The following is a 25,319-nucleotide window of genomic DNA, read 5'->3' on the forward strand; positions in this document are numbered from 1 at the left end:
CACAAAGGGTCAGACACAACTTAGCGGCTAAACAGAAACAACAATCTAGAAAGCACTAGACAACACATGGCCTATAGCTCCAGAACAGTTGTAACCAAGCTTATCATCTTTTCCTTCAAAATTATTTCTTCTCCAGTGCTCCTCAACTCTGTGAATGATACTATCATTTACTCTGCTAAAAAGACACTTAACTTCATCCTGACTCCTCTCTTTTCCTAACTTTTCACATTCAATCACCAAGATCTGTTAATTCTACTTCTTACATGTCTTTCAAATTCACTGAATTCTCTCCATCCAAACTACCATTATCTAGGTTCAAGTAACCAATTACTTCTTCCTGAATCACTGCCACTGTCTCTTAAGTGGTCTAGCTGTCCACAGTTTAAACGTTAGCAATCTTCATTTTGAAGGCAATTTTAATTAAAAAACAAAAACAACCTTAACTCTGATCATGTTGCTTATGTGGTACTGACCACTCTATAGTTCTCCACTGCTCTTAGGATAAAATTAACAATCTTCAACACAACTTACAATACCCTTCATTATGGAACATCCCACTAACACTCATCTCACCAACCTCATCTATATCCCTTTTCCATTTGTATCTGTGACTATCTGTTCTCTTGAACCAAGTACCCTCTACTCTCTTTTGTATCACTCAAATGCTGTTCTCCCAGTCTAGAACTTTTCTCTTCCTATCTCCCCAAATCTAGCTAGCTCCTTCCACCCATATTTCAGGTATCAGCCTAGCCTACATTTCTCTTAGGAAGCCAAGTTGAGATCTCTCTGGCCCATTATATTTCACTTGTATGTGAAATTTCTCAGAATAATGATGGACACGTGGGGGAGAAAAGGTTGGGATTGAAAGAACAACTGTTTATTGAATACTATGTTTAAGAGTGAAGAAGTGTGATAAGAGTGTAAATTAATGCTTTGAGTATAAATTGATAAACTGCAAATTCCATGAAAGGCAATTTTGTCAATATTTATAAAAATTACAGGTGGATACACTTTCTGACCTGCTAATTCCATTTGTAGGTATTTATTCTAAACATTGGAGAAGGCAATGGCACCCCACTCCAGTACTCTTGCCTGGAAAATCCCATGGACGGAGAAGCCTGGTAGGCTATAGTCCATGGGGCCGCTAAGAGTCGGACACGACTGAGCGACTTCACTTTCACTTTTCCCTTTCATGCACTGGAGAAGGAAATGGCAGCCCACTCCAGTATTCTTGCCTGGAGAATCCCAGGGACGGCAGAGCCTGATGGGCTGCCGTCCATGGGGTCGCACAGGGTCAGACACGACTGAAGCGACTTAGCAGCAGCAGCAGCATTCTAAACATATACACCCACATATGCCAAATGATGTCACAAGGAATAACACTGTCCATACAAAAGATTGTAAGAAATCTACATATCCAACAACAGGGACAATTTAAATAAATTATAGTACACTCATACAACACAATACTCTGAAGCCATGAAAAAATTAGATATTAGAGATGACTTTATGTACTGATATGGTAAAATCATGAAAGTATATTTTTAAATTCAAAAGTAAGATACAAAGTAGTAAATACATTAGGTTAACATTTGTGAGAAAAGGTGAGAATCTACATAAAATGAATAAAATTTCTCTGGAAGGATACTGAAATTGAGTATGTTAGTTGATTCCAGGAGAGTGCATTTAGTGGCTGAGAAAAACAGTGGAAAGGAGATGACCTTTTTAAACTTTTAAGCTAGCTCTAAAAACAGAAAATTTTAAAAGCCAATCAAACCAATTGGCTTTTAGTGAATCTCTACTAAATGTTCAGCACTATATCCTAAAAGTTCTCTTGGAATTTCCTTTTGCATTTTTCAATAAGTATACAAAGTAGTAGATTAGGAAATCCAGGGAAAAGAATTCCCCCAGCTAGTAAGAGGAAAACATTATACTCAATAACCACTAAAGGCAGGAGCTTTTACTCCTGATTTTACCTCTTTTTATTCCACCCTCCAACCCTTATAATATCATCTCTTCTTAATGACCCAAATCAACTCTGGTTAAATGAAATGGGGTCCATATGTGATAAGGGCTTTCATGGTGGCTTAGATGGTAAAGAATCTGCCTGCAATGCAGGAGACCTGGGTTCAATTCTTGGGTCAGGAAGAGCCTCTGGAGAAGGAAATGGCAACCCACTCCAGTATTCTTGCCTGGAGAATTCCATGGACAGAGGAGCCTGGTGGGCTACAGTCCATGGGGTCACAAAGAGATGGACACAATTGAGCAACAAACACACACATGTGATAATGGGTGGAACACAAAACAAGGGAAGAAAATGACCATAAAGCATTGTAAAAGTTAGATGTCATCAAATCAGCACCTTAGGAAACTGTAAGAACTTTCTATAAGTAACAACAATAATAGCAGCTAATATTTGAGGACTATAAGCCATGAATTTTACAATATACTGAGTACCGTGCTAAATACTTTACATACATAAATTAACTATTCCTTCTCTTAAACCTAGGAGACAAACAGGATGTGTATTTTATTATACAGATGAAGAAATGGGTCCTAGAAGTTAAAGGGCTTATCCAGGGTCATATGGCTTACAACAGAATTTTTATTACTATAGTGGGGGGTAAGGGTATCAAAAAAGGTTCTCCTTTTCAACCTCAAACTAGGAAAGAGGGAAATAAGATAGTCTTTTGAGATTAGGGTTATAAAAATCAGTACAGCTGAATATTTTTCCTCCTTGACTTCCAAGATATCATGTTCTTCCACTACTATGCTATTCTTTCTGTCTCCTGTGGGTAGAGAAAGAAACAGATAATCTCTAGATGTTGAAAATGCCTTGTTCTTGGTCCTGGGCCTTTGTCTCTCTTCTTACTTTTTTCCCCAGTGACACTATCCAGTCACTCAGCTTCATGTCTTTATAGACCACTGGTTTACAAACTTTTTAGTCTCAAGACCTCTTTGCACTTTTAAAAATTACTGAGGATCTCAAAGAGTGTTTTTTTAATATAGGTTATTAATATTTACCATATTAGGAATTAAAACTGAAATATTAACTTCATTTAAAATTAACATTATTAATTATAACTTTAATGAAAATAAAATTATTAATTTCACTTAAAAATAATAATAAAATGATAAGTTAACACATTTTAAATAAAAAGTAACTACATCTTCCAAGGCAAAAGAATTTAATGGGAAGAATGGCAATACTTTACATTTCTGCAAAACTCTTTTATGTCCAGCTTAATGGATTCTCATGTCTGGGCTCTCGTATCTACTTTTGTATTCACTTTGGTGCAAGATGTTATTTCAGTTGAAGCATATGAAGAAAATCCAGTCTCATAAAGATAAGTAGTTGGAATAAGGAGCAGTATTTTAATGGCCTTTTCAGATGACTGTAGGTATCCTTCTTTGATATCACACAAAAACTGGACAAATAATGGTTTCTTAATGTTACAATGTGGCATCTGAATCCACATAAATGAGCTGTTGGTAACCTGCTACATTAAAATGCGCTGGTTGATTTTACATTATGCCTGGGTCTTTTACATACGTATGACTTTTGTACGTGTATGACTATGGAAAACAGCGACTTACTGAATTTGAAGATGTTCAAATGTTAACATTTATTATACAATAAAATATTGCTGACATTTGTTAATATCACCACAGATCACATCAAAAAGTCTTTTAAGAAGTATTAAAAAGAGACTTTCCCAGTGGTTCAGTGGCTAAGACTCTGCGCTCCCAATGCTGGGGGCCCAGGTTTTATCTCTGGTCAGGAAGCTAGATCCAACATGCCACAACTAAAAGATGCTGCATGCTGCAGCTAAGACCTGGTAGAGCCAAATCAATAATTTTTTTTTTTTTTAGTACTGAGAAGCTATCAAGCTCTTGGTGGCAAACACAAGTTTTCCTATATTCTTTTTTTTTTTCCTCTTTAAAGCTCAAATTTTATCCTTGGCAACAAATACTGTCAGTTGTTCTTCTTGAAGTGACAGTTTACTTCATTCATTTTAAAGAAAATGTCTGCCAAATACCCATATTTGAATAACCACAGTTTTCGTCTGCTAGCCATTCTTTCAGATGGTGTTCCATGAAAAAAATGTCCAGCTGAGCTTACAACTCAAAACAACTGAACAAGTGCTTCTCCTCCAGACAACCATCATAATTCAGTATGTAGCAGCAAAACTTTATGGATTCTTCCTACCCCATATACTGAAGAGATCTGTACTTAAGGGTTGAAATTTAAAATTAGTAAGTTTTATTGCACTTACATCAAGGACATTTTAAGTAAGACTGGCTTGTTTTGAGGGGGGGTGGTCACTGCAAATGCATAGGGTGAATAATTCAATGAATTTGATGTTACTTGCCTTGATTCACACTAAAGTGATAATAGTTTTACCACTTTTTCACAAACTTTTAAATGAATTAGTTTAGTTTTGCAAATAATGTCTTAGTATTACTATGAAAGTAGTTTTGACCTCATGGATTCCCTTGACGAGGTCATGGGGATCCCAGGGGTCTGCACGCCACACTTTTAAGAACTGCTACTGTACAGACTATTACAATGACCTTCTGGTTTTTATCCCAGTCTATGCTTCCCTGGTGGCTCGGCGGGTAAACAATCCACCGGCAAGGAGCCACAGGAGATTTGGGTTTGATCCCTAGGTCGGGAAGATCCCCTGGAGAAGGGAATAGCGACCCACTCCAGTATTCCTGCCTGGAGAATTCAATGTACAGAGGACCCTGGGGGGCTCCTGTCCATGGGGTCGCCAAGAATAGGACATGACTGAGCGACTAACACTTTCACTTTTCATGCTTCTTTTGGCCCCAGACCCACCGGACCTTGTAACTAAGATAGAAATGTCTTTGCACTTATCAAAGGCTGAGCCCTCTGCTTCAACTCTGAATCCTAAACCCTCCAATCTTCCGTAGGACTTTGCTCCTTCAGTTATTCTGTCCTAATCCTGGATCCTCAATCCCTTTCTCTCTTATCAACATACAAACAAGCTCTAGTATTTCTTCCCATTCTTACAAATCCCTCCTTTGATCCCATATGCCCCTCCAGCTACTGCCCCATTTCTCTGCTTCCTTTGGTAAACAAAGTACTTCAAGAATTGTCTACACAGCTCAACAGAGCTGGAAAACAAATACAAAAACAAAACAAAAGCGACTCTGAAGGGTGGAAACAAGGGGAAAAAAAACAGATGTCTTCTTCCTCCAGTCTCTTAAAAGACTCCCCACTGGTTAAAGTCAAATAGAAGCGAGCAGGACAAGAAAGACATCTGTGCAAGTCAGCTGTCCAGGCAGTGAGCTGAAGAAAAAACGGTGAAGAGGAGGTGCAGGGACAAGAGAAGGTTATCTTTTACACTTTTGTTAGGGGAACCACTCACTGAAACCTCCCACCATGGCCAGGCACAACAGTAAGAGTTTTCTTACAATAGGAGGTCCTGGTGAACAAAATGGAACTAACAAGGTACCACTAGCTGGAAGGGTTTGGGAAAAGTCAGAAGGAGAGAGTCCGTATGTCCCATCAACTTCTAAAAACCCTCTAAAACCCTTCTCATGGAATTCATCCTGGCTGAGCGATGAGTGTGCCAGCCGGAAGGACCCTGGGTCAGAATGACTGGCCAGGGACAACCCAGGAACTAATCCTATCACCATAAAACCTGAGACTGTAAGCCACGGGGCAGAGCAGTTCTCTTGGGTTCCTTTACCCTGCTGTTCTCTGCCTGGGTGCCCCTTCCCAATAAAGTCTCTTGCTTCGTCAGCATGTGTGTCTCCTCGGACAATTCGTTTCTGAGTGTTAGACAAGAGCCCACTCTCCGGCCCTGGAAGGGGTCCCCCTTCCTGCAACTGTTTACCCTTTTTACTGCTTACATCCTATTTTTCCTTTCACCTAGGGGAAAAGTTTGTAATAACTAAATAAATAGATAAATAAAATTTAATCACCCTCTTTAAAATTTTGTGCAGTTGTGGGATCTCAGCTCCTCAACAAGAGAATGAACCCAGGCCCACTGCAGTGAAAGCACTGAGTCTTAACCATGGGACTATGAGAGAATTTCCTAAAAAAAATTTTTTTAAATATAGAGCTGTCTACTTGCTATGGGCTTCCCTCGTAGCTCAGTTGGTAAAGAATCTGCCTGCAATGCAGGAGACCCGGGTTTGATTCCTGGGTTGGGAAGATTCCCTGGAGAAGGAAATGACAACCCACTCCAGAATTCTCACCTGGAGAATCCCATGGATAGAGGAGCCTGGCGGGCTACAGTCCATGGAGTAGCAAGAGTTGGACACGACTTAAGTAACAAAACCACTACCACTACTTGCTGCTTCACTCCTTCATGTCCAGCTTACTCCTTCCGTCTAGTATCTAGTCTCACCACTCCAATCAAACTGCTCTAGTTAAGGCCACAGTCAATGTTTTGCCCTCACTTATTCAAACTTTCCAAAGCACTGAGTAAAACTGACCACTCCTTTCTTGAAATGCTCTCCTTACACTCTCCTGGTTTTGTTTCCGTTCTACTTCATGGACTCTCTTTGGTGGCTAACTTCAACTGCCTACATGACATCTCCACAAAGCTATCCAACAGGCTTCCCAACTTTACAGGTCCAATCCCCTGATTCTCTCATAAGCCTATTTTTTCTCCCAGTCTTCTTTCCATCTGCTCTGATATCTCTAAGCCTCACAAGTGGCAAAGCTGGGATGTTTGTTTTAACATCTAAACCTGTGCACGTTCCTTCATATTGTGCACTGTTACTACAGGTCCCCAACAAGGCTGCTTTAAGCCAGGTGTAAATTCAAACAGTTCATCCACCTTAACATATTTTTGTATTTGAGTGCCAAATCTTTGGAAATCATAGAATCCTGTTTTGTGTTCACCAAAGTTTCCAAGTCTATTGTGGACAAAATTATCAAACCAGGAAGAGACAGGAGAGACAATACGGTTTGGGTGGAGGCACAGCTAAAAGGAGAAGCCCAGCCAACTGGCGGGAACTGTCTACTCAGCATCCACCCGAGCGGGGTTTCTCAGCCTCGGCATTATTGGCACTGGGCACTGCATAATCCTTTGCTGCATGTTCTTTGTTGTACTCTGATTGTAGGATGTTTAGCAGCATCCCTACACTCTATTCACTATATACCAGTGGTGCTCTTCTAGTTTTCACAGCCAAAGTTGTTTCTGGACATTGCCAAATGTCCCCTCGGAGGTAAAACTTTCCATGCACCACCCCCAACTGCACTAAACAGATGTACTTTATATTCTAAAGGAAATATGGAAAGAAACAAACAAAGGATAAATAATACAATATATTTACAAACTCGTGTGTTCAGAGACTTTTTAGAGATATGTGCATATGTGCTAAGTCACTCCAGTCGTGTCTGACTCTGCAACCCGCTATGGACTGTAGCCCACCAGGGTCCATGGGATAGGGGAAATAAAAGTATAAAAGAGTTTAACAAACCGTGTAAATGGCATAAGCCAATTTTGTAGAAAAAAATTTATATAAGCATTAAAAAAAACTGGAAGACTTAAGAATAATAATTGTTATTTACTGAACTACCTTACTATGATCCAGGTATTGTATTAATCACTTTACAAAATCAGCTCATTTAATCATCACAACAGTTCTCAGCTATTGTTCCATTTCATAGATCAGGAAATGAGGGATAACTTGTACATATAGCTAGAGAGAAGATAGGTCTTGAAACTAAATTTATCCAGCTCTAACCCCCATCTCTTAATGAGCATTCTGCTTCATAATACACAAAAGTTAAGATTCCAAACAGCAACAATGTTTATCTCTGGAAGGAAGAATTAAAAGTGATTTTTGTTTTCTTCTCTATATATTTCTGTTGATTCCATATTTTCTACTATGATATTTACTACTTCTATAATCAGAAAAAAAATTCAAGTGAAAGTTGTGAGGACTACTTGGTAACACAAAGAAAAGGATTATTATAGAAAAAAAAATCAAAGTGTGATTATGATTATGTGAAAATATGCAAGAGATAAAACAAAGTATATAAAGTCTTAAAAGTATATAAAATGCTAATAGTAACTATATTAGGGAGGTGGGAATAGATGTAATTTTTAGTTCTCTTTTCCATATTACTATTAATGTAGTCATATTTTATAAGGGATAAAAGTTTATAATGAAAAGAAAGCAATAACCATCATCTATAATTTCATTACCTCCAGATAACACTGTTAGTATTCAATAATTTCCTTTCTAATCTAAGATCAACACAATCACTTACAAACATTAATGTGAAGGAACCAAGGATGACACTAAGTTGGATAGGACAGCTAAAAGTTGGATTCAGAACATGATCCTGAGGAAGGAAAGGGAATGAAACTAACATTATGCACTGTTTTTATGTCTGACACAACAAAAAAGCTCAACTTCTGGACTCTAGACCTGACTCTCTAGACCTGACTGGACAGGACAACACTGGACAAGGTGCTGAGTTTTTCTAAATCGCTTTTTTTTTAATATGTATCTATTTCCTATCTGCCTCCCACAGCATTTCTCTGAAGCTAAAATGAGAAAGCATGTGTGTGTGCGTGTGTGAGAGAGAGAAAACACTTTGTAAACTCTAAATTCATATACAAAGGTAAGAATCTTAACTGTTCAAGCCAATTGTAAAAACAGCAGTATGAAGGAAATTCAACAGTCTTTTTCCAAGCACCAAGGAAATAATCTGACAAAAAACAACTTCTGTGTGACCGTGTCAATCACTAATCTTGATTCAGATTTCTGTGCCTAATAAAGCTGCTATAAAGGAGAGGTAACCTTCAGGTATGACCTAGAGAAAAATTGTTTATTCCTTGAACAGTGCCAAGAGGATTCTCGGCAGGCAGAGAGTGGAGAACCAGTCATCTGCATCTAGGGTGCAAACTGGATCTCTTACCTGCAGCTCTGCTTCCAGGCCCAGCCGTCTGATAAAGGGATCAGTGACATGGTAGCGCCGCTCAAAGCTCAGGGCACCCCGCTCCTGGGGGACAGAAACAAACTCATAGGTTCAACTGCTTCAAATGTAACATGATTTACTATGTTCCTATTACATATACAGCACTGTGCTGGGCTAGAGCTGGAAAAAGAGAACAAGAAACGGGCCTGCAGGAGGTTATACTATACTTCGGCAGGGATTAGAGACTAGAAGCGATTATATAATTAAGCACTAAGCCCTAATTGTTAGGTTCCAAACAAAAAAAAAAACAAACCTGAAACAATAAGTAGGGAATGCTTCCATATTTAGGTTAAAGAAGGTGGGCATCATCTTTGGGACACATATTGTGGGATATACACAAAGGAGAAAAATAACTTGCATGGTCCTCCAATCCTGTGACTCTGTGCCTCTAAGAATTTCTCCTGGTCCCTGAGGGCCACCCAGTCTAATGAAATCAAACCAAAAAAGTGTCCCGACAAGTGGACAAAGCTGCAAAAGGATGCAGGGCAAAATACTGAAACACAGACTAACGTGCACCAAGTACATGGCTCATGTAGAGGCATATATTCAGTCCTTCTAGATGGTGACCACACCTTATGCTGCATGCCACTTAATTTTTTGAAGATTTTTGGCACCTAACATTTACAAAGAACTTTCTCAGGTTCTTTTAGATTTTATCCTCAAGATTAGCCTGCAGGCAGACAGACATTATTATCGTTTAATAGTAGAAAACCGCAGCACAAGGAGGTGAAATGACTAAAGTCATACAGGTAGTTAATTCGGGAATGAGATTATAAGCTCCTGACCCCAGCCTGGGGTTCTTATCTCAGAAGCACACCTTGTCTTGGTTGAATCTTCTCCATTAAACCCCTGTGTTCCTTAACTGAGGGCCTCCCTGACAAAGTCTGGGCTACATAGCTAAATGAGTATGACTGCCCAGTCATCTATTCATCTCACAGTACTAGAGTGTCTTCCATGTACAAACTGCAGAGAAGAGGTACAGGCTTTGGTACAGGAGACCCTTGAAGAAGAGAAGCTTAAGCTAAAGTGGGATTAGGACTCTCCCAGGTTCCATGTACAGCTGAGCAGCCAGAGCAACATGAAGAAGCTCTCCTTACTTCTGCTGCACCTCCCACCCTCAGAGATGTACACACTCATGCTCCCCTCCCTCACCAGACTCCATCAATCTCAGGAGCCCAGGTACAAGTGCTTGGACAGAGGAATCTCCATGCATTGCACGTTCTTGGGTAAAAGAAGATCAGAGTCAAGAGACCTTGGCTCTAGTCCTGGGTCTGTCACTAATTAAATTAGTTGTGCGACTTTGGGCAAGTCAGAGACTCTAGTCCTCAGTTTATTCAGCTATAAAAGAAACCTGTGGGGAAAAAAGGACCTCATGTTCTGGATCATGGGCCGGGATTGCTTACCTTTATCTGCCTGTGGATGAGGTCTCTAGTTATGTTGACTTTTGCCATCTTCTCTTAATGGGTTCAACAGAAGGACACTATAGAAGGATCTTCAGGACCCTTGAGCATTCCAGCCAAGCCCAGGTCCACAAGACACACATTTAATTACCTGGGGGAAAAAAAAACCCATCAAACCTTGGGGGATGGAGAAAGGTGGCTTTGGAGCCCTGATTCCACCCCTAAAATACCCCACCAGCTCACCCAGTAAACTGGCTATTGCCTGTGATTTATGACATGGTGCACTGGCCCTGTTCCATAGTGTTGAAGAACCTCTGGAGGGTCAAGGGGACAGGGGAGAAACAGTGATTCACAGTCACAGGAAATACTAGAACAAACACTAAAGGAGCCACGTGTGCTTCTCCAGAAAATGGGTGTGTGTGTGTGTGTGTGTGTGTGTGTATGTGCGTGTGTGACTATGAGTATGAAGGAAGATGGAAACACATCCTGAAAGGAAGAACAAGGCACACAGCGAGAAAGATGTCAAGTTTCACTTGCTCAGTATGCATCTGTGGCCAACAGTCTGTAACTTTTAATTATGCTTCAAAATCCTTGACCTTCAGCTTAGCTCTCCCCCAAACCAAATCAGTATCACAGACAGAACATTCAACTTTCTAACCAATTCACAGAGTCAAAGAGTGGATAGGAAGTGTAATGGTGAGCATGTCCAACTTTAAGAAAACCTTCTTCAATATCCTGATAGGTAGGTTTTCATACTCAGAACCTCTTGAAGCAAACTATTTTTTTGTTATACAACTCTGACAGAGAAACCATTTCTGATAATTTACCATTAAGAAAGCACAAAATATGAGAAATAAAAAAGTTCCAAACTGAAGCACACTCATCACAGAGTTTGGAAGAGCAAAATAAATAAATAAAACCACCCAGATTTCCAATGATAGGAGGGAGGGAGGGAAGTCGCTCAAAGCCGACTCTTTGCGACCCCATGGACTGTAGCCTACCAGGCTCCTCCGTCCATGGGATTCTCCAGGCAAGAATACTGGAGTGGTTTGTCATTTCCTTCTCCAGGGGATCTTCCCGACCCAGGGATCGAACCCAGGTCTCCCGCATTGGAGGCAGACGCTTTAACCTCTGAGCCACCAGGGAAGTCCTTCCAATGATAGAGGAATAGCTAAATAATGGATAGCCATATGATATAATGCAGCATTAGAAAGGCTACTTGTGAAAGAAAAATGCTTATATCACATTGCTTGTATTTTCTTTTGCAATAAACACTATTATCACAGCTATGTTTAAAAAAGGAAATATAAAAAATAACAATTGCCATCTTTAGATAATAAATAGTATGACTGACTTTTTCCTTCTACTTTTTGATGTTTTCAATTTTTTTCTATACAAGCACATTAATTTTACAATCAGAAAAAAAAAAAGCTAGAGAAAATAAACCCACAAAATTTTAAAAGATAGTTCTGCCTCTTGTGAAAAATAAAAAAAAAAGTTCTGCCTCTTGTTATGCTCACTTTTTGGTCCTATTTCTACCTCTGGAGTCACACAGGAGGTCCAGTCTTTCTTCTCCATGATGGCCCTATGACAATGGCTTGGGGACCCATCAGGCCTCTCTGCCAACCCTCCTGAGTCAGCAGGACTCTCTGAAGCCACTTCTGGATCTTCTGGCCCCGGCTTTCCTCCTGCTGGCCTCCTGCAGATCCCTTGTACACCCTCCTAAAACCAAACATTCCCCACCTGAGCTGTGAGCAGGCTCCTTCCCTTCCTTTTGGCATTCAACCTCAAAAGGAGACTCCATTTATAAACACTATGTTATTGAAGATTGCTTTTTTCCCCTTTAGGGCTAGGCACACAGTAGGACAATAAAAAAACTTGCCGCCTGACCCTAGCAACAATTCTTTGGGGCTTATGTCTCCATGATCTATTTTGGCCTTACAAGCTCTTAAAAGGGCAAGAACCTTCCCTTAAGAATGTGGAAGCCAACCAGCACTGCATCTCAGTAAGCATTACCAGGGACATATGGAAGTCATGGGCACTACTTAGGATCACAAGACCTACAAGCACCAAGAACATCCAGGGATGCCACTATAAGAGCTACAATTCTGTGATGGCTTTTCCAGGGGCCCTTGGCTATCAAATTAAAATTATGAATTTGAACAAACTGACATCAATCAAACACTGGCCTGCAATTGTGTTTATGGCCCTGATTTGTGTTATAACAGTTAAAGCCAAAATATTAACAGTAATTGCCCCCACAATCACCAAGAATATGGGATGGGGCTTATTACAATGGAGAACACCAAAGTCAGTGAGCATATCTGATATAAAGTAAGACCAGCCATGTGGCCTTGGTCAAGTCTCTTAATCTCTCTAAGTAGGCGCTCATTCCTATGACTCACAGGCACAGGAAGCATTGAAACAAACAGTGAAGGGGCCATGCATGCTTCACCAGAAGGCTCACTTTTTCCTCCCAACACCCTTTTCCTTAGAAGGTTACTGGGAAGGTCAAACAAAATAATGTAAGTATAAAGCCTCTTCCCTAATTTTATTTTGAAAGGAACATAAGTACTTGTATCTGCAAAGAAATAGCAAGTTGCCAAATATTATGCACTTACTATGTGCCAAGAATTGTGCTAAGTGCTTTATATTTATTCATCCATTCATTTATTCACTCAACAAGTGAGCACAAGAAGCTTCTACTATATGCCAGGTACTATTCCAGGCCTAGGAGACATAGCAGTGAACAGAACAGAGAAATTCCTTATTCTCAGGGTACCTATATTCTAGCAAGAGGGGATAGATAACAAATAATAATACAAATAAAATAAGACTATATCCAGTAGTGAAAAGTGCTATGATGAAAATAAACAAGCTGATCAGAGAGTGACTGATGAGCTACTTTTAGACTTGAGGTTAAAAAAGATATAGTGCATTTTGGAGTTGTCTGGCTGCTCAAAGTGTGAACTTCCTTCCTGTATTTTGGGAATTTCCCATCTGATGAGTCTGGTGGGAAGTACAGAGCCCTCTCACTATGAAGTGAGAATGGTGGAGACCAGATTCTCTTTCTGAGGCTCTCCTATACCTAGTATATGCACATATGGCCCAGGCTATGTCAACAGACAAAGGAGCCCCAGACCTTAATTCAGATCTGCTGTCAAAGAACCAGAGGACCACGGAGAGTCCATGCTGGCAGGAAGGGGTGGTATAGTTGTTAGTAAGGTCCAGTCAGCTGGTGATGGTGTAAGCTATGTAAGTGGCAGCAGTGACCTCATGGACTGGTTCTGTGAATAATTTTGGCTGTGGGTCCTGGCTGCTAACTAATTTCCCTTGTTCCAGCCCATTCGTCAAGCCTAGCTTTGTGGCCTACCTTGATATTTTGCTGAGTTTCCTTAATATCCTTTCAAGAATCAGCTAGAATTGGTTTCTGTTGCTGACAACTACAAATCCAGTCCAATACAGAGGAGTTCTCTGAGAAGATGACATTTAAGCTGAAATGTGAATGGCAAGAAGTCACAAAGATCTAGGGGGATACAATTCTGAGAGGGGAGACAACCAGTGCTAAGATCAGCTCAAAAGCTTGTATGGTAGATGCTGGTCCTATCATCACTGTCCTATCGTCACACAAGGAGACAGAGTCATAGATATGAAACAATTCTGACAATGTCACATAGCTGATAAACTGGAGCCAGAGCAGGGACCCAAACCCAAAACTGTATGTACACTCTTAACCACTATGTATACATAAATAAATTACTATGGTATGCAATTTCCAGGAGTAATGATCACTACAAGAATCCCCAAAGTGAAAGTAGCTCAGTCGTGCCTTACTCTTTGAGACCCCATGGACTATACAGTCCATGGAATTCTCCAGGCCAGAATACTGGAGTAGGAAGCCTTTCCCTTCTCCAGGGGATCTTCCCAACCCAGAGATCGAACCCAGATCTCCCACATTGCAGGCGGATTCTCTACCAGCTGAGCCACAAGGGAAACCCAAGAATATTGGAGTGGGTAGCCTATCCCTTCTCCAGCAGATCTTCCTGGTCCAGGAATAGAATCAGGGTCTCCTGCACTGCAGGTGGATTCTTTACCAACTGAGCTATCAGGGAAGCCTCAAAAGAGCCAAATAAATTGTCATTATTCATTTACTAATTTTCTTAAAACATAAACTGCATTTTTACCAAGCACCAAGCACTGTGCTAGTCATAGGGAATAGTGAAGATGAAAAGATATAGTACCTATGGTAAGAAGCAAAGAATCAAAGGCAAGGGACTTTAGGGAATTCCCTGGTGGTCCAGCAGTTAGGCTCGGTGCTTTCACTGCCAAGGGCATGCATTCAGTCCCTGGTGGGGGAACTAAAATCCCACAAGCCACAAGGAATTCTAGCTAATATTGGTGTGTGGCTTGGAAATACTAAAAGGAACAAGAAGGGTAAAATCAGAGAAACTAGGCAAGCAAAAATCACTGCTATTCAGGTAAATGGTAAAATGGAAACTGGTATTTAAAACAGTATCAGACTGGTAGGCAGAGGTTTAAGACTCAAAATGTCAAATTTAACACAACTACTCCTCAGGTGGTATTTTGGTAAACAGTTCCATTCCCATCCTGAGAAGAAATGATAGCACAATGGCAGACAGCTCATTCTGTAACACTGCCCACCCTCTCCTCTCTTAGGGAAACAGTGCCTTTTCACAAACTTTTAGAGGCAGACAAGCGTAATTGGAAACAGTTCTAAAGTAGAGATCATTTAAAAGGCTCACCTCAGGAGAGAATGTACAGAGGGCATAACTAGTTTCATACTTCTCAAATACAAATAATCAGAGCAATAAATAAAAGTTACATGAGTATGAGATTCAATCATGGTCAAATTTTAAAAGCATTATTTTAAGGAAGGTTCAGATATAGTCAATTCTACAGAGTAAGGAACTCATAGACATGAAACGATACGAATGAAATATTGAAACAGGCAAAAGGAAGTTACGTGTGTATGTGTGATTAAACACTAGAAAAGATTACATCAAGAGAATTTCTATCTCTGGTGCAGTATGTGAATTACATAACATTCAGTTCTGTTGAGGGGTAAAAAGACCAAACTAAGTGACTTCAAGAATCCATAAAGTAACAATTTCAGTGTCTATTTGCCAGGTACTATGCTAGACTAAGAGCACACAATGTAGTCATAGTTACTTGAGTATCAAAGGCACCCAGGCCACAATCAGAGCTCCAAAGAGAGAGAGAATGAAAAAAGCTAACTTTAACTTAGTCAAATGATCAAATTGAATAGCTAGGACAGTAAATTCAGAAGGAACAACTTGGAATAATAAATTAAATCTTCTTTATACTCATTTATTCACACATCTAAACATGTAACAGCAGAGCTAGACAGACTCCTGGGAAATCACTAATGAAGAATGAAGAGTTTAACAGTCAACAAGCAACTTTTTTTGGGCTGAGCCACATGGCTCGTGGGAACTTAGCTCCCCAACCAGGGACTAAACTGAGATCACCACAGTGAAAGGGCTGAGTCCTAACCACCAGGGAACTCCCAGACAACAAGAAACTTTTAATGTATCTTCTTCATCCAATACTTTGGCCACCTCATGTGAAGAGTTGATTCACTGGAAAAGACCCTAATACTGGGAAGGATTGGGGGCAGGAGGAGAAGGGGACGACAGAGGATGAGATGGCTGGATGGCATCACCGACTCGATGGACATGGGTTTGGGTAAACTCCGGGAGTTGGTGATGGACAGGGAGGCCTGGTGTGCTGCGATTCATGGGGTCGCAAAGAGTCGGACACAACTGAGCGACTGAGCTGAACTGAACTTCATCCTAAGGATAGCACAGTTAATAAATAAACTCTGATTTTCACACTTAAAGCTCACATAACATTGAGGGCTAATTTGCTGGCAGAACATGAAAGTTCAAGAAAACGTTCTCTAGCTAGAATATAAAGGTATTTATAATAAATGAATAAATATAATAAATGGTATTTACTTGTAATTTAAGATACTACAGGCAAACTCCAGCTGATATTCAATGGAAAAGAGGAAGAAGGAAGCCAGTTTTTGTGAATCAGGAATATGAGAAATATAGAAACACCTAAGGCACAGAGGTAAACATATGACTTAACGTTATAAAGAAAATATGAGGAGCTCTAAAACACCTAGACCTTAACACCATCACTTCCACAAACTTTTAACTTAGGCTACTGGGAAACCTTCTTCAATGGGCCTATCTCTGTCACAGTTATAAAGGAAGCTAATAAAATTCATTTTGGAGGACTTAATCTCATACTTCATAATGCAAGTGTTAGTCACTCAGTCATGTCTCTGTGCAACCCCGTGGACTGTAGCCCACCAGGCTCCTCTGTCCATGGGATTCTCCAGGCAAGAATACTGGAGTGGGTTGCCATTTCCTTCTCCAGGGTCATAATGCAAAGGGTACCAGTAATATAACAGCTTAAGGTTAACAAACCCTAGAACAAAGTACACCCGGAGAAGATTACTCATCTGGAACCAAGGATTAAATGGTAATATGCAAACATGAGGAACCACCCATTTTAGGTGTGCCATAGTCTTTGTTTGGGCTCTGGTTAATGTAGCAGAAAGAGAAGCAGACTTAAAATATGTGGGCACCTGGGCCTGAATTTCAGCCTCTGGTTGGGTAGGTTACTTAATCTTTCTGAGTTTCAATTTGCTCACTTGTAAAAGAGGGATGCTAACCTACTTCAATGAATCATTGTGAGGAATAAATGATGAAGTATGAATGAAAGTGCAAAATATATACCTGGATCATAGTAGGGGCTTAATAGATGGTTAATTGAAGGCTTAGTGAAGTGAAAGTTGCTCAGTTGTGTCCGACTCTTTGAGACCCCATGGACTATACAGTCCATGGCATTCTTTAGGCCAGAATACTGGAGTGGGTAGCTGTTCCCTTCGCCAAGGGATCTTCCCAAGCCAGGGATCAAACCCAAGTCTCCCACGTTGCAGGCGGATTCTTTACCAGCTGAGCCACAAGGGAAACCCAAGAACACTGGAGTGGGCAGCCTATTCTTTCTCCAGAGCATCTTCCCCACCCAGGAATCGAACTGGGCTCTCTTGCATTGCAGGCAGATTCTTTACCAACTGAGCTATGAGGGAATAGATGGTAGCCAAACCTAAATTCTAAGACCAGGTAACTCCTGTTATCTGTGCTCAGTGGCACAGTTGCAACATTTCTTCTACATTTCCTTCCCTGCCAGAGAGACATTGAGGATACCGTTGTGCGTGGTATGGTGGGGCATAGAGAACAGGATGTCTTTATCACCTCTGCTAGCTTTGAAATACAAGATCAGGAGGAAAAAAGTGACTTTGTTGAAAACAAAGAAATTCCATACAAAACTTGTGTAACAATGCATATAGTAACATTATTCACAATAGCTAAAAGGTAGAAACAACCAAAATGTCCATCAAGTGATGAATGGATAAACAAAATGTGGTTTATTCATACAACAGAATGTTATTTGGTCATAAAAAGGAATGAAGTATTGATTCACACTGTAACATGGATGAAAACTTGAAGACATTATGCTAAGGGAAAGAAGCCAGTCCCAAAATGCCACATATTGTGTGAATTCATTTATATGAAATCTCAAGAATAGAAAAAGCTATAGAGACAGAAAGTAGATTAGTGGTTGTCTAGGGTTGAGAGAGAAGATGGGGTGACTGGGGGTGGGCAGTGATAGCTAAAGGGTATGGTTTTCTTTTGGGGGGGTGACGAAAATGTTCCAGAATTAGACGGTTATACAACTGTGACTATATCAAAAAGTGAAGAACTGCACACATTAAAAGCATGGGTTTTATGGTAAGTAAATTATACCTCAGCTGTAAAGGAGGAAAAGTCCCCAAACCCTGTCTTCGGTTCTCTACCTCAAAATCACAATTTAAGAAAATTTAGTTCTCACACTTTCCTTCATTTGTCTCCTAACTTGAATAGCAGTTATTTATGTGGCTTCTTTTCCTTAAAAGACTAAAAACATCCTGAGGGCCAACTCTTTATCTCTGTGATTCATCTACTGACCCCTCCTGGGTCTCCCAAGGAGTGATGTGGGCTTAGCAGGTACCAATATATTAAAACTTGCTGAATGAACAACAGCATGACTGCCTTGCATACAAACATACCTGTCACAATGCTTCTGTTCATGCTTTTATTCGAACTTTGCAATAATCCTGAGAGGAAGCTGGAAAGTTCCTATGATCCCCTTTTAACAAGGGCAAACTGAAGCCCACTGCTATGTGGTACTGAGGGAGAGGCACTGAACTGGGATTAGGGTCTTGTGCTCCAGGCGAAGACCTGCCTCTAACTGGCTATGTGACTCTGAGTATGGCATTTCATTCCCTCAGCCTATTTACCCATCTGTAAAATGAGAGGTAGACTGAGATGCACTGCAAAATTCATTCCAACACCATTATCCCAGGACACACTGCTAGGAAGCGGTAGAGTGGAGATGGAACCCACATCATCTGTATTCTCTTTCCCCTGGACTTGCTGCCTCCCACTGCAGGGAGGTGCCCCCAGCTGAGTGACAACTGACCGACCTCCCTGTCAACATCCTGAATTAGGCAAAAGATATATGCAAGTTTCCTCTCTATTTGCAATGGTTTTCCTACTGGAGCAATCCTATGGGGGAAAAATGCACTTTCAATGCATAAAGGTAATTTGAACTAAAATAATAAAATAAAAAGTTGGCTGCGGAGTCCAACAGACCTCAGGTTCAAATTCCAGTTCTGCCACCTACTTTCTCTGTGACAGTATTTCTAAACCTCAGTTTCCTAACCTATAAAACAGGGATTATAAAGCCCACTTTCACAGAGTGATGAGGAATGGGAGGAGCCACATATGTAAAATGCCTGACACCGACCCTAGTAAATAGTATTTATTGGACATTCTAAGCATTTTACTGCTTTTGAACTGTGGTGTTGGAGAAGACTCTTGAGAGTCCCTTGGACTGCAAGGAGATCCAACCAGTCCATCCTAAAGGAGATCAGTTCTGGTTGTTCATTGGAAGGACTGATGTTGAAGCTGAAACTCCAATACTTTGGACACCTCATGCGGAGAGCTGACTCATTGGAAAAGACCCTGATGCTGGGAAAGATTGAGGGCAGGAGAAGAAGGGGACAACAGAGGATGAGATGGTTGGATGGCATCACCGATTCAATGGACATGGGTTTGGGTGGACTCCGGGAACTGGTGATGAACAGGGAAGCCTGGTGTGCTGCGGTTCATGGGGTTGCCGAGTCGGACACAACGGAGCGACTGAACTGAACTGAATTGAAGCATTTTACAATACTACCTGACAGACCCCTCCTCATAACAGCCCTATGAGAAAGGTACTACTATTATTCTCATTTTATAGATGAAGGACTGAGACATGGAGAAGTTAACTTGCCCAAAGTTACAGTAATTAAATGAAGAGTCAAACTAGATAGTTTATCTCCAGAACCCAGGCTGTTGGCCACTAAAAATGAATTACTACTACTATCTTTATTTAGACCACATCCAAGCACTCTTTGCCAAAAGTAACTCTGTCTCTTATCATTTCTTAGGGTTAGGCTAAGGCATCAAAATCACCTTGACACTGCTGGTCTCAAACACAAACTTCAAGCTTGCATTTCAGGGTCATGGACTAAGTTGGCACAAGAACATCTGAGAAAGGTGTGGATGGCAGCACAAGCCCATCAGCCAAGCATCATTGGAAAAGTTCTTTGCCATCTTTGAGGCTCCTGACTTAAATGATTCCATATGGGGCTGACTGAAGCATTCTCTGGGGAAGGCCATCCTAAGAAATGCTCCACTTTGTGGGAGCTCCGGATGAAAATTCACCTTGATGTCTTCTCTGTCTGTAGAGTTCTCTATCGCCATCTGAGTTTTGTAAAAGATTTTCCTGTTTTCAGAGTTTTGGTTTTCAGTGACCATACTAATTTATCTGCGATGTCATAGGGCCATAATTATCTTAAGGTAGTGGAAGGGAACAGAAACAGAAATGGGAGAGTATTCTGATAACGTTATCCTTTCTCATTGAATTCAAGAGCATCTAGTCTTGCATTTCACCTTTAACTTGCATCGTCCCAAATCCTGCCACAACTCAACGTACCTCTCATAGGGAAGCCCTTTAAGTTTCCCCCTCTAATTTCACTCCTAGTGGAAAGGCCAAGGAAAACTAAGTCAATCAATTTGGAAATGTTTCCTTTTTGATTCAATTGCAGTTGTGTTACATCCAGATGTCCAGCTCAAAAGGGAACCAGAAGAGCCACTAGCACCCAAACACTCAGGCCTCAACTGATGAAGCTCCCTGACCAGAAACGCCTGACTCCCATTCTGAGAAAGGCTCTCTAAAAGGTTCACGAATAAGCACAGTTTTATGCTTTCCAAAAATAAAATCTGGAGGTTATAAACAAGGACAAAATTTTACCAAGGTCCTGATCCTAACATTGCCTCCAAAGAGCTTGTAGATAGCTACCTGGGCAAGGACCGATCCGCCTCTGCCCCCTTCCCCAAGAAAATGGGGTTAATACCTCCCCAGATGGCTACAGGGAGGATTAAGGGTTATTATTCTTTGCATCCAGCTCTGTCACAGCTCTAGCAGTTATGACCTTGTTCATTCTAAAATAAGACATTAAATATAAAGATGCATCAGTGATCCCTGAATCTCATTCTACAACAGGGTGAGAATTTCCTTTCCACACAGCCTCCAACACTGCCTCCTATATCCCAACCTGTTGGCTGAATCCTCCTCTTATTCAGGCCTCAAGTTTTTGAAGTATTAGTCACTAATGCCACAAAGCCCTTTGTGGAGTCAGCAGCTATTACTAATAGCACCAAGAATGAACCCCAGAACTACTCTCAGGGTTTCCGACAGGCCTGAATTCACCCTGAAGAAACCGAAGTCCCTTCACCCCCAAACCCAGACCCTTGACGGGCAATAGATGAGATCTAATGAAAAGCAAATATTACATCAGTGAGTCATCACAAACCCACTGTAAAGTAGGTGGTCATTTCACAGATCAGAAAAGTATAGCTCAGAGAGAACATGTGATTTACTCTAGGACACGCATCTAAGAAGGTGCACACATAGGATCAAGTATCAGCCCTACTATTACTCCCTGTGTAACCTCCAGCGTATCTGTCAACTTTTCGGATTCTCAGTTTCCTCATCTGTAGAGTGGGAATAGTGATAATACTTATCACTAGGACTAAATGAAATATTGGAGGAAAAGTGTCCAGCAAGCGCGGGGTACAAAATATTCAATACATTGTTAGTTTTTTATGGATCAAAACAATAGGAATTTTATATAATTTTCACATAAAACACTTGTCCAATTAACTATATAAGTATGAACTCCTCTACCATATCTTTGATAAAAAGTGGCAAAGCCTCTGCTTGAATACTTTCAAAGATGGGTAACTCACTCCTTCATAAGGCAGCCCATTTTGTTTTTAGAAAGCCAAATTCTCTCCTGTCAAACCAACAACTACCCTCTTGGGATTTTCATCCTCTGATCCTAGTGGTGCATTCCAGAATAACACAGAGAAAAGTCCAGCTCCCTTTCCAAGGACAGTTCTTCAAGTATATGTCCCCCAGGCTCTTAGCTCTGGTCCCTTCAGCTCCTGATCAAGTGTCACGGTCCCTGAGGAGAGAGACCTGGGTCTGAATTCTGATCCTTTCACTTACTAGCTGTGTGGCCTTAAGCAAGTTATTTTATCTCTCTGAACCAGCATCTTCATATGTATACCAGGGAAAATGATTTTCGCCTCACTGGGTAGTCATGAAGGTTAAATTAGATAAAGTAAGAACACTACTGAGCATAGAGTCTGACATATACCAGGCCCTCAATAAATGTCAGTCACTTTTTAGGATGTATTCCAATTAGCAAATATCCCTCACAGTAAATGAGCCAGAATTAAATGTAACACAAGGGACTGGTTTCTGATGGGAACTATCAAGGCTCGGGTTTTTGAAGAGCTTTCTTATTACACAGCTGAGAAGAAAGCACAGCCCAAGAGTTATATGGGTTTGGCAGCCCAAAGATGTGGTGGAGATTCTGGAAAGATGACGATGAAAGAAGAAAGGAAACAGAATGGATCATTAAACCAGTCACCCAAAAGAAAAGGTAAGTATCATCACCACACTATGTGTTGTCTATGACTCCCTCTCTGAAACCCAGGACTGCACATGCAGGCTATATTCCTTAATTCAAAAAAGATAGAAGAAAAATAAAAATAATTAAATAATAACTAAAGACACAGTTCTGGACCATCCCAGCAGTTAGCCCCTCCAGAGCTACAGATGTTTAGCAGGGGGCTTCTTCCGTCGCAACCTGACAGATTCTGAAGCCCAAGTGTGTGAAAATATCCTCCACAGGATGTCCCATGAGTTCTTTCCAGCTAGGAAAGCTGTTTGACAACTTTAAAACTCAAAACTGGCAAATCGTCAATGATACCATCACCACAAGCATCACACATATTCTCTTTCCTTCAGTGACCACAAGGGAAGGAGTCCCAGGCACAAATATGAATTGCTGTTCAGTTATTTCTCAGAGTTGACCCAAAGCACTGCTTCTACAAACGGGGATGTGACTTGAACATAAGTGCCCCCAAACAGATCAAAAGAGGGAAGGATCGCTGGACTCCAGAACTGAAGCAGTGTGATCACAAACTATGGCAGAAAAGGTTGTTTTCCCACCTACCAATGAAACACAACAGCTTCCAATGAAGAAATTCACTGTCAGTCTTAAGACTCGGCCCAAAGAAGCCCTTCTAGTTACTCCTTGGCATGTGATAGAGGATCTGGTTATTACTATACTCAACAGCCAAGACTCAATTCAATCCCTTTAAAAACAGAAGAATAACAAAGAAGAAGCCAGAATTCAAACCAAAATAGCCTTAAGTAGTTCCTTCAACTTAGGAACAAAAACTAGCCACTCAAGAAGGACTGCAAGGTACAGAAAAGTTTAGTGAGGACACTGGGCATACCTGTGCCCTAGGTGGGGATTTCATAATGCCTTTGAGTCAGGAGGTGACCTCAGAATAGTCTTCTCAAAACTGTTTCAGGCTTTATTAAAAGTGATGATTTAACTGCCACTTTGCCCTGATCACCTACCCATCTTTAGGAAGAATGGGGAAGCTAGAGCCACCCTACCAGGCTTTTAAACTCACTAACTTGAGAAGAAAACTTTAAAGTTGCTCTACCAGTTAAAGAAAGTCATAGAAGAAAAGGCCTTTGGGTGAAATAGTCAAATTAGGTTGTTAGACATGAGTCGTAAGTCCCGATATCTCTTTTCTAGAGACCCTGGTAGCACACCTGCAGAGGAGAGCCAGAGGGCATTGAGCAAATTCAACCTGGCTGGCAAGGGGGCGTCTCACTGCAGCTTTCAGCAACGAGAATTGGAACCTGCTGGGTCGCAGTCTCTCTCCTACTCCACACTTCCTATTTGCCCTTTGAAGTGGGTACTGAATAGCCAGTTTCCAAGTAAAGGCCCTTTTGTACGGGCGCTACAGTCAGTCGCCTGATGGAAACACCTCGGCAGAGTTCAGTTTGGTGCCAGGATGGGCCACTGAAGGCATCTGTGGCTGCCAGAAGCCTGGACTGGACACGGGAACAGACACACGGACACACACACACACACATATACAGAAACTAAGAGACAGCAGGAGGTCAGGTCAACGTTGCCCTCTCGGCACTTCCACCTGCCCCCTTCTTCCTGAGACCCGGGCCAGATCAGATGTCAAACAAAAACTCTGCAAAAAAGTCCCGTGATGGGACGACTTCCACCTCTCCCTCTGCTGAGGCTCTCCGAACTCCCAGAGCCTTTCCCCCCACGTCCCAGCCAGCCCTCCGTCCCCACCTCGCGCCCGGCCCACTCTGCCCTCCGCCCCGGCGAGGCCTGCCCCTTCTCAGGACACCCCGGGGGCCCCCCCAGGCGGACGGGCTCAGGCCGCTGGCCCGGCAGGGCTGGGGCCGGCCCAGAGCAGAGGTGGCCCGTGCGCCCAAGGCTGCCGGAGCCGGTCCTCGCCTCGGCGCCCGCGGAGAGCAGGGGGCGGCGGCTACCCGTACCTGTCAGGCCTCTTCCTAGGACCAGTGGCGGCGCAACTTCAGGAGCCCATGTCCATCCGGGGGGCCCGGCCCCTCTCCCCGGAGCGGGGGCGCGGATCCCGGGGAGGGGGCTGGGGGACCCGGGCAGCTCTAGCCCCTTCCCATGCTCCCCGCCCGGCGCCTGGCCGGGGCCGGACAGCGCCTCCGCCCGCCCCTGCGCACCGCCTCACACCCGCGCTCACACACACACTCACACTCCCTCGCGCGCTCTCACACACGCACTCCCCTCCCTCCTCCTCCTCTGTTTATCTCCTCCAGCTGTCTGGGGACCCAGGAGAAGCCCAGCACCGCGCCTGCGCCACGCAGTCTCCGCCCTCGCCCCGCGCCTCACAGCCAGCGACTACGCTACGGAGACAGCGCCCGGCAGTTTCCAGAATGGCGATCAGGGCCCCCACTGTCCCCGACACCCTCCACTCCCCGCGCCCGGTCAACGTCTGCTGCCGGCGGCGCCCACTAACCTGCTAGTGGGGGGAGCCCCGCACAGCCGCGGCCAATCCGCTTCTCCGCTCGCCAGACCGGCAGCCAGTGGGCGGGCGGAAAAGCTGGGCTAGGCCCTGGGGCATCCTGGGAGTCGTAGTTTTTCTCCGTCGAAGAACTCCCGCAGCGCGGGCTCACCCCGCCCAGTTGCCATTAGTTACCCGGACGCGCTTTCTACCCTATATCCACGTAAAATGCTCCCTGCTGTCGCTTTTGGGACACTCCCCTCACCCACTGCCACCAGCGCCCGACACAGTCTCTCAAGAGCCTTCTCAAGACTTCCTCAGAGCCCCTTAAATGCGGGACCCCTCAAGGCTGGGGCCCCAGGTCCT

The 25,319-nt window shown here is 42.4% G+C and overlaps 1 protein-coding gene across 41 annotated transcripts in view; it reads right to left on the bottom strand.

Annotated features, from left to right (window-relative positions):
* The window catches only part of WDTC1 (WD and tetratricopeptide repeats 1), a 65,470-nt gene extending 40,353 nt beyond the window's left edge, over positions 1-25,117 (bottom strand). For 19 of the 41 annotated variants that reach the window (XR_014081033.1, XR_014081032.1, XR_014081034.1 and 16 more), the window contains exons 1-3: positions 24,472-24,774; positions 10,378-10,525; positions 8,915-8,998 (exon numbers count right to left, since the gene is read on the bottom strand). Coding sequence is in view for 29 of the 41 variants with exons in the window: in XM_081586413.1 (XP_081442539.1) it covers positions 8,915-8,998; positions 10,378-10,425 (132 nt within the window). In the remaining 12 variants the exon portion in view is untranslated. Of the gene's footprint in view, positions 1-8,914; positions 8,999-10,377; positions 10,526-11,894; positions 12,097-13,747; positions 14,620-18,538; positions 21,160-23,104; positions 23,361-24,471; positions 24,775-24,968 lie in introns of those variants that run through there. The other 22 variants (XR_014081029.1, XR_014081027.1, XR_014081028.1 and 19 more) reach the window with 8 other exon arrangements.
* Positions 25,118-25,319: the final 202 nt, after the last annotated feature.

Source organism: Giraffa tippelskirchi, chromosome 3 (genome assembly GCF_054371585.1).
Source record: "Giraffa tippelskirchi isolate mGirTip1 chromosome 3, T2T-mGirTip1v1.2.pri, whole genome shotgun sequence".
NCBI classification, from domain to species: Eukaryota; Metazoa; Chordata; class Mammalia; order Artiodactyla; family Giraffidae; genus Giraffa; species Giraffa tippelskirchi.